This window comes from Nilaparvata lugens, chromosome X, assembly GCF_014356525.2.
Source record: "Nilaparvata lugens isolate BPH chromosome X, ASM1435652v1, whole genome shotgun sequence".
Lineage (NCBI taxonomy): Eukaryota > Metazoa > Arthropoda > Insecta > Hemiptera > Delphacidae > Nilaparvata > Nilaparvata lugens.
In genome coordinates this window covers 78,682,395-78,692,188 of record NC_052518.1, presented here as the reverse complement: position 1 = coordinate 78,692,188, position 9,794 = coordinate 78,682,395, and the positions used below count along the sequence as shown (strand labels likewise).

General features: G+C 34.1%; 1 protein-coding gene across 1 annotated transcript; it reads right to left on the bottom strand.

The window, feature by feature from the left end:
• Positions 1–378: 378 nt before the first annotated feature.
• On the bottom strand, positions 379–7,867 carry LOC111048123. Its single transcript, XM_022333981.2, has 2 exons — positions 7,621–7,867; positions 379–1,428 (listed from the first exon to the last, which is right to left on the bottom strand). Exons 1-2 carry the CDS (start codon positions 7,789–7,791, stop codon positions 1,156–1,158), a joined length of 444 nt encoding a protein of 147 aa, XP_022189673.2. The 5' UTR covers positions 7,792–7,867; the 3' UTR covers positions 379–1,155.
• Positions 7,868–9,794: the final 1,927 nt, after the last annotated feature.

The window sequence follows — 9,794 nt, the reverse complement described above, 5'->3', positions numbered from 1 at the left end:
TAAACTTTAACCCGAAGTTATCGAAAAAACGGCATCTCTCTAAGTTAATTTTTACACATTTCAATAATATTTCAAAAATTAAAGTCAAAATTACCGCAAGCTAAAATTATTATTATTATTCACAATATTATTCTAATTGGATATTTATATGTAACATAACTTTCAATGAATACCTTAAATCTATGTGAGTGCCAATTCATAAGCTAAATGCAAGTGATATAAATTACATTATAGTGAACTAATTCATAAAAAATCAAACTTAGCCTAACACATCAATCAACTTCAAATCAACAATTCAATACATTCATATCTGAATAAGAATTGAATGGAAAAAATTTCAATTATATTGATGAATAAAATTAAACCTACAAAATCTACGAAAGTAATAAAATTGAATCATAATGCAAAAATTAAACATCAAGTCCGAATAGTATTCGAGTAAGCAAAATAATATTGTGGACCTTGAAAATAAGAATAATAATAATAATTGAAATAGTTTATCTTCTAATCTGGGAAAATATTTGAATCGATAGCATAAAAGAGTAAATGGATACAATAATAGTGAATAAGTAATTATTATTTGCATAGTTTCCTATATCCTAACCCATTATTTTAATGATTTCATTACATACTACTTTACTAAAACACAATATATTCTTAAAGCTCCTGTGGGTAGTCCACAATTGGAGTACGTTTCGGGACTCTCAGTTGATTTGCTTTCTTCTTAATATAATTTTGAAGACATAAATACAAGAATATAACAGTTATCAGTGTTTGCCAGACAATAATAATATAAATGATCAGTTTATTGTTCACCCCTAACAAATCAAAGTTATTTGGCATTTCAACATGATGGAAAATGTCTTCTGAGAATGAGTTGTGCTCTTCAAATTTTGAAAAATTCAAGTGCCAATTTTCATTTAAGATTTCCGAAAGGTTTAAGTACTGAGGCAGAGTCTCATGTTTAAAAATTGGGATGCTCAATTTAGATAAATTTGTCCACATGTGAGGAATTAAGTTATTAATAGCTGGAGAAGGATGGGAACGGGAGTCGCAAGGATAAAGAGTGCTTATCAGTACGTCGCCGTTGTCGTCTTGAAGTTTGCAGTTGCAAGGGATGTGGAGTGATAGGGTTCCTGGACTGTTGCTTGGGACCTAAGTTGTTGAGTTTTTACAGCGAATTGTCGTCTTTTTGCCGGTGTTGTGGAATAGGAAGGTGTCTTCTCGTAGGCGAGTGATTAGGGTTTGATTGTCAGTTGCTTTACAATCAAATTTGCAGACTTCTCGTAGCTCCGATACGTCTGCTTCTGATGTTAGAAGGTGGAGACAAGTGGCTTGGGTGGCGGAGTTCGACATCTTTTTCCTCGGAATCAAGCAGAGGCCTTTCTGCTTGAACTGGCAATCGTCTTCTTCGTCATCTGACAGGATTTGCAGTTTATTTTCTTCTCTAAGTATCAGGTGATGTTGGGAGGTCAAACGGCAGGTATGACCATTCCAATGAAGCGGGATAGATTGCAGGTGGAATAATGAAATAGTTGAATTTTTCTTTTTTATTGGTATTTTGAGGGTAACCAATAGTTCGTTGTCGGATTTTCTGCAGGATGTTAGTTTCAAGTTTCGAATTTTATCGTTGTCTTTTGTTGATATGGTGAAGTTTCTCTTGTTTATTTTCTTTTCGAGTTCTTGAAGTCGATTGTTTAGGTCTTCTTTTGAAATGACGTGATGAGAAAGTTGTTGATTGTAGCATCTCATGTCGATTTCATTGTAGTTGTTAGATAGAGTCATCATATACATGAAAATAGTAGTCCTCAGTTGTGTTTTCAGTACATCGGTTGTAGTATTCCCTTTCTGAAACTTATTCTGTTGGGTGAATGATTCTTGCCAAAGAATAAGGTCATGCTTCATGTTGTTCAATACTTTCTTCACGTTCTCTGCCATGCCGTTTATCTTGCGTGTGTTGTCTATCAATTCGACATGTTCAGCGTGAACGAAGTCTTGAAGATTACTGAGATGAGAAGTGATGTCGGTTTCGGTTTTCACGTATGCGCCCAATTCTTCGTCGGTAGCTACTCCGCAACACCAGTTTAGGACCGCCCCGATCGTATCGATAGAGCGTTCGCGGCGTGGTAGTCGATTTTCGCTCTCAGCTGGAGTGTTGTCGTCATCGCTGCCAATGTAAATGCCGTCTTGTAGTTGTAGAAGTTGCAGCTCCGTTTGATGAATCTGATCAAATACTGCACACTCCGATGAGGAAGGGAAAGGACATGAGTCAATTTTTAAAGGAGTACTCAGAAGGTTCCTCATAACAAATAAAGGATTTGACCTAGGAATACTGAATGTTATTGGAACTGTGGACTCGTAAAATACTACATTGTGAATTTCTTTAAATAGAGCTCCGTGAAAAAGAGAAATTTCTTGAGACAATACCGTACAACATATTTCTACAAATGCTAAGGAACAAAGTATTATGGTATTCATTTTAAAAATATTATATTAGTTAGTACTCTATATTAATCTATCAATGAACAGTTGGTATAAGATATCAATTTTATAAACAATAATTACTAGTAAAATCCCCAAAAACCCTACAAATAGATTATGTAAATGGTCAAATTAATAGCTATTTCTTATATTCCAATCGTAATCACTTACTGGAATTGATTATTTCATTAACATCAATACAGATAATATTGTTATTAAAATATACGTTTTCACATAAATAATCTTATAAAAAATAAATTATTATATCAAGAATCATCCGTTTCTGAAAAAGAGAAACATTTTATTACATACGAGTCAAGAAAATAATATTCAAGCATAAATCGTATTTGATGATTTTCAAATAGCATTCATTCATAAACAAAAACGTGAGAACAATTCACATCTTTTAATAATGAATCATCGTTAGAATGTCTAGTAAAATTGTCTATCAGAGCTCAATTATATTTCATTGTTTCATCGAAGTAGAAATCCAATTAATTAATTGATTGATTGAAAACTGCATACTATTGTGATTTGAGAATCATCTTGATATCTAGTCGTGAGAAAATGGATTTGATCGCTTCACAAGTCAATACTGATCTCGCAAACAAAATTCTCTAAAAATTCAGTTGTAAGCATGATATTGTTTTTCAATGATTTGGAAAATAAATAAATTACATGAATGTTTCATCTCGATTTCTTCTCATCAATTGTCTTTTAAATTAATGAAAGGCAAAGATTTAGGATGAGCGAGGTATAATTGCTAGCATAAAGAAAAGTGCTGGAATAAAGAATACAGTTAGACAATAGAACAATAAACACTTAATTGATGGGATCTTGTATGAAATATTTTTTCAATTTATCTACATGAAAAGCTACATTTTTATAAGTACCTCGTAGCTGAAAAAATATCTCATAGACTTCATCTGTTACTTTCTTTACTACTTCATATGGTCCTGAATATTTTTTGACTAATTTCCTAGACTGTCCTTGTCTTACATCAGGATCGTGGACCATAACTAAATCTCCTGGTTCAAAAATGCAATCTGTTCTATTCCTATCGTAATAGTATTTCTGTTTTTCTTGTGCATCTGATAAGATTGATGGTATCTGTTCTCGCACTTCTTTAAGATTTGCTAATCTCGCGTCTAAATGATAAGTGACGTCGTCATTTTCGGGAAAGATTTTCAAATCTAAAGGAGTAGTGGCTTCAAAACTGTGCAATAAGAAAAAAGGTGTATATTTCAAAGAGCATTGTTTCGAAGTATTGTATGCGAATAAAACTTTCGGCAGCATTTGTACCCACAATTTCCTATTATCGGCTACGTAAGCTGTTAGCATCTCTTGAATTGTCCGGTTGGCTCTTTCGGCCAGACCTTGACTTTGGTGGTGACTTGATGATCCTAATATGTGTTTGATTCCAAGCTCAACCATAAGGTCATCGACTTTTTTATTTACAAAATGTGTACCTCTATCGGATCGAACTTCTTTTGGAACGCCAAATCGGTATATTAATTTCCATAAGCATTTAGTGGTATTATTTGCGTCGGCGTGTTTACAAGGTTCAGCTAAAATATATCGGGTCGTTAAGTCAACAATCGTTAGAATGTATGAATAGCCCATTGAGCTCTCTAACGGACCGATGTAGTCCATCATGATACTTGAGAAAGGCTTACTATCACACTTGATGGGTGATAAGAAACCTTGAGGCTTCGTAGTAGGGGTTTTTCTCTCTTGGCAATTTTTACATGATCTTACATAATTCGCAATGTTTTCATACATATTTTCCCAATAATATTTCGATGATATTTTCTCATGGGTTTTATAAATGCCGGTATGTCCACCTGTTAAGGAATCATCATGGAATGTTTCAAGGATTTTATTGATAAGAGATCGGGGTACGAGAAGTTTCAATTGATTGGTATGCCCATCAAATTTCTTCAGATAGACAATGTCTTTTTCGATCGTGTATTTTCTCGCCTTTCTAATCGTAGCTGTATCACTATGATTAGGGTTTCGTATTGCATCATATATTTTTCTTATACTCTCATCATTTTTCTGTAAAGTCTTTATGTCTATTTCTTCTATTTCGAATATATTGTAGTTTTCGTCCTTTGTGAGATCAGTTATATCCTTCTCTAGTGGATATCTACTCAGGGCATCAGGTACGTGCATTTGGGCTCCTGGTTTATATTTCAAATCGAACGTGAACTCCGTTAATTTCATAAGTAACTTACTGACTCGAATACTGGGGTTTTTCCAAGTTTTATAGTATTGCAAACTAGCATGATCTGTGTAGATTGTAAACAATCGGCCAATTAAGTATTGTCTGAAATAATTTACACAATACACTATTGATAGAAGTTCAATCTCTCCTACTGCCCAATTTTCTTCATGTTTTGTCAGTTTTCTGGAAACAAAAGCTACTGGATGTAATTTTCCATTGTCATCAGGCTGCGAGATAATGCCCCCTATTCCAACTCGAGAAGCATCTGTGTGTACCACTACCTCCTTATCATTATTAAAATGATGAAGTACGGGTTGTGATAAAAGTTTGCTTTTTATTTCCGAGAATGCGTTCTGCTGATCTTCTTCCCAAGTGATTGGTTTATTCTCGTTATTTTTAGATATCAGATTTGTTAAGGGTCTTGCAATTATAGCGTAGTTTTGAATGAATTTTCGGTAAAATCCACTAAGACCAAGAAATGCTCTGACATCTTTGACAGTTTTGGGTATAGGGTATTTTTCGATAGCTTCCAAGGTTTCGGAAGCGGGTTGCATCCCTTCCTTTGAGACAGTGTGTCCAAGTACTTATATTTTTCGGTAGAAGAAGTGACATTTAGATGTATTCAATTTTAGTCCTACGTCTTGCAATCTTTTCAAGGTTTTCTCGAGCTGTTGATATTGCTTATCAAATGATTCTCCATAGCTAATGATATCGTCCAAGTGAATTAAAACTCCTCTATACAAATAATCATTGAATACTTGGTTGATTGCTCGTTGGAAAGCATTTGGAGATGTTCTAAGACCAAAAGGTAGTCTTTTGAACGTGTACAGCCCTTTATGAGTTGCAAATGCTACATATTTTCGACAATCTTCGTGTAATGGCTGTTGGAAAAATGCTTGTCTGATATCTAGGGTGGAAAAGTAATCCGAATTGTCAAGAGAATCAAAAATTGTTTGAAGAAGGGGAAGGGGATATCTATCCGGTAATATTTTCTCGTTCAACATTTTATAGTCTACAACCAATCTGAATCCACCGTCTTTTTTAGTAACTAAAAATGCGGGAGAAGCATAATGACTCTGGGTTTCACAAACTATTCCTGCTTTTATCAATAACTCTACTTGTCTGTCTATTTCTGTTCTTTGAGCGATAGGTAATCTGTACGGTGACTTAGCAATGGGTGTGTAATCTGTAAGTTTGAACTTGTATTCGGGTAATTTCGCTTCCTCGAAATCAATTTCGTTTGTTGAAAATAGGTGTTTGTATTTATTGATGAGTCTTTTCGCTTTGGAATTTTGCTCTGGTGTAAGATCTTTATTAATATCTATTTCACAACCCCCTCCATCGAATAGAACAGAGTCTACTAATGAAACAGATTCGTCGTAATTACAAACTTCTCCTTCAATTTCACCAATAATAGTTTCATGCAACAATCTTATATCTTGCCTTCCTAGATTCAAAATTCTAATTTCACTCATGTTTGTTTCAAAATCATCCTCATTCCAAAGCACATGCAATTTTTATTATGTAATAACGATTCATTTGGAGTAAAATGGGATACTTTGAGCAATTTTTGTGTTAGATTGACTTTGACATTCACGTCTTTTTGAGCGGGGATTATTGTTTCAAGAGCACATTTGACGAAATTTACGGGATTGGGTATGCAGACTTCTTTTGTAATATTTGTTTCAGAATCGTTGTGTAATCTATTTAATGTACAAATCCACTCTTTATCCATGTCTAATTCGACTATTTTACCATTATCGTTCATTGAAATGATGTTATTCTCATAATCTAATTTCATTTTATATTTTGAGAAGAAGGAATTTCCAACAATAATATCGGCCTGTAAGTCTTCAGAAATTACTAAATTTACTTCGAATTTCCTGTCATGTATTTGAATTTCACTCGAGATCATTCCTGTGATCGGCATTAATGAACTGATAAAGCAATACTACTATTTTTCAAATGTTTTAGATCATCGCTACTTAAAAGATTTTTTTGAACTATGTTTACGTTCGTACCGGTGTCAATGGTAATTGATACATCTTTTCCTTTGAATTTTCCATTAATAGTAAGTACTGGGACTTGAATTCTTCTCTCTTTAGTCAATGATCCATTCATTCCAAGTTCGTGCTGAGCATGCATTTCGGAAGACAATAGCTGTTTGAAGTTGGTTTCACTTTCTATTTCGTTAGAGCAATTAATTTCACTTTCATTTGAGTATAACTGATTATTATTGGCATTGAGAAAAAACTGCCTGACAAATTCTATCGCTTTGGATTGTTCATCTTTCATTGATACAGAAGATATTATATTACATGTGATTTCTTCTTTATCAATTGAATTTGGAGAATAATTATCAAATGGAAATTCAGCGCTTTGTTTTTCAAATCCGGATCCCAAGTTCATATCCGATTCGTCTAGGCTCGGGATCCTGTATTCGAGTTTTTTGATAAGAAAAAACAATCGTCTTTCCAGTGATTATTCCTCTTACAGTATGTACAGAATCTAGTCCTATTAGGGTTGATTGGTGTCCTGTAATTGACTGATGTTGATTGTGTGTAATTATTGTTTGTATAAGGTTGTCTTTGGAAATTGTTCTGATTTGTTTCGTGTGGGAAGACGTTTCCGCTCCTATTTCCAAACTGTCTATTAGGATTAGGATTATGTGATTGTGTGTTTCTGTCGCGATCATTGTAATTATTATTGTTTGAATAAGGTTGTCTTTGGAAGTTGTTCTGATTTGTTTCGTGTGGGGAAAAGTTTCCGCTCCTATTTCCAAACTGTCTATTAGGATTGGGATTTTGTGATTGACCTACATTTCTACTCAAATTTTTCACCACAATACTCAGATCGTTCAATTTCTTCTCTAAAGTATCTACTACATTTATTTTTTGGACAGGCTGTTCGATTGAAGCATTATGCATTCCTAACTTTTTGTCTAGAAGGAAGCGAGATCTTTCATATTTGGCGAGATTTTTCTCTAAATCTTCAACTGATGCATTGTCCATGAAAGCAACATGTTGCAATGCTCCTACGTCTAAGCCTCTCAAAACATATCCTACTATTCTTTTCTCTGACATTTGAGGCTCAAGAATGTGACAAAGTTTTATTATATCTGCTGTGTATTCTGTGTATGTTTCTGTTTTCGAGTTTTTGTCTGGTTGTCTCTTCATGAACAGGGTCTACAAGTTTACTTTTTAAGTGGCCTACTGCATCAAGAAATGTTGCGTTTTCATTTTTATCCGAAAATATGTCGAAAATTGCCAATGCTGTTTTCTTGAGGTAGAGGGGTAAATACAAGATTTTATCATCCTCATCCCACTTATTTATTTTTGCTGCCCTATTGAAGGTTTTCAACCACTCGTTGAAGTCTTCACTCTTTGTACCCCCATAGCTTTCGGGTTTCGCAAAGGGTCTTTTATCATTCCCTGCCATATTATTTTCTGGAATTAGGATATTTGCTAAGTTATCGGGAGCTACTGTGTCGTAGATGTGTTCTTGATTTCTGCCTAGCTTGCCTACTATTCGCTCGTAATCGGCTAACATAGGGAAGATAATACGATCGCGTTGAGACAGGGACCCTAACTTAAGTAATCGACTTAGAGCATCTCTAGCTCCTGAATCGTGGTCCACATAAATACAAACTTTTTTTGCCAAGTCAACAGCGAATCTCAAGTATTCAATATTAACAGATTGAGGGATGTGAATACCTAACTGTTTGCCTAGCTCTAATAATTCTGATTTATCCAGAGATTTTACTTTTAAATCAATAGGTAAACGTAATAATGAAACCTCGAATTCACTAGGTGATTGTTCAGAATCACTAGAACTAGAGCTACTCATCTCAATATAACAATTATCATATTTACCCTGTACGTTGAGAGAATAGAGGACATAATTATACGAGATCAAACACAGAATATAATAATTATGATAATGACCTGAAATGAAAATGTCAATAGATAATTTGAAGGCTAATCTTGTCAATTAAAAAACTCTTTCTCATGAGAACGACGCCTAACACCATGTAATGGGGTATTTAAATTTGTAATATTTTGGGGTTATATTATGTATGGTATTGTGATGGTATTATAAGGTTGTGAGAACAACCCTAGACATTATGGTAACAATTTATAATAGGGGAATCGCTTGGCTTGCGAGAGGTTAAATTGATCTAACTCTATAACTCATGAGAAAGGAACTATATTTTAAAATAATAAACAAAACAGTTATATTTTGGAGAACTAAGTAATCGATTTAATCAAATTGTAACTCAAAATTAAACTGGAAACTTAAATAGAAATAATATTGAGAAAACTTTTTAAACAAACAATAGAATAATTACAGGATTTGCCTTCAATAAAAAAGATGAATAATATATAATAATAAAATTGATAATATTAGCTCACTGAACTCACTGAACCAGGAGAATGGTGTCTCGGAAAAGAAGGGTAGAGCCGGGCCCGATTATCTGCAGTAGATAGCTCCAGGTCCCGTCCTCGTAACCGACTGCCTAGAGCCTCTTATTTTTTCCATAATTTTACTTGTCATGAATTTTCACCGTCGTCAACAATTTATCTATTCATTGTGAAAATTCATGACAAATAATAAAAATTATGTAGTTCTATTACAAACGATTATGTTGTGGACACTGAAGCCACTCATTATCAATTGTTGACTGTCAAAAACGAACTAGGTTCACTCAGAATTAAGTATGATAAGATTCATGAACAGTTATGGAATGCAGAGTTGCAAGCACAAGATACTTCAACTCATTTTGAAATACTTAATAAGTTCATCTAACCATCATCAAGGAAATGTACAGCAAAGTACATCCAACTCGGTTGGTGCTCATAGCAAGCCGAAGTTCAATCAAAATCAATCGAATGTTCAAGCTAGGATGCAGGTTGCCACCTCTTCTATGTCACCTTGTAGTTTTTGTAATTCTGTTGGTCATTTTCCAAATCGTTGTAATGAATTATTGAAGTTGCAGGTTACTGATCGTTGGAATGCTGTCCGTGACAAAAGGTTATGTTATAATTGCATCAAGCCTTTCACACCCAATCATATTTGTTCGGACAAA

What these genes read in the sequence shown, in the direction of transcription:
- LOC111048123 (XM_022333981.2), bottom strand. Translation starts at nt 7,791, where the DNA reads ATGTCAGAGAAAAGAATAGTAGGATATGTTTTGAGAGGCTTAGACGTA. An exon ending in TAGGAATGCATAATGCTTCA is followed by an intron (nt 1,429 to 7,620) that starts ATCGAACAGCCT and finishes AATAAACTGCAA; the next exon opens with ATCCTGTCAGATGACGAAGA.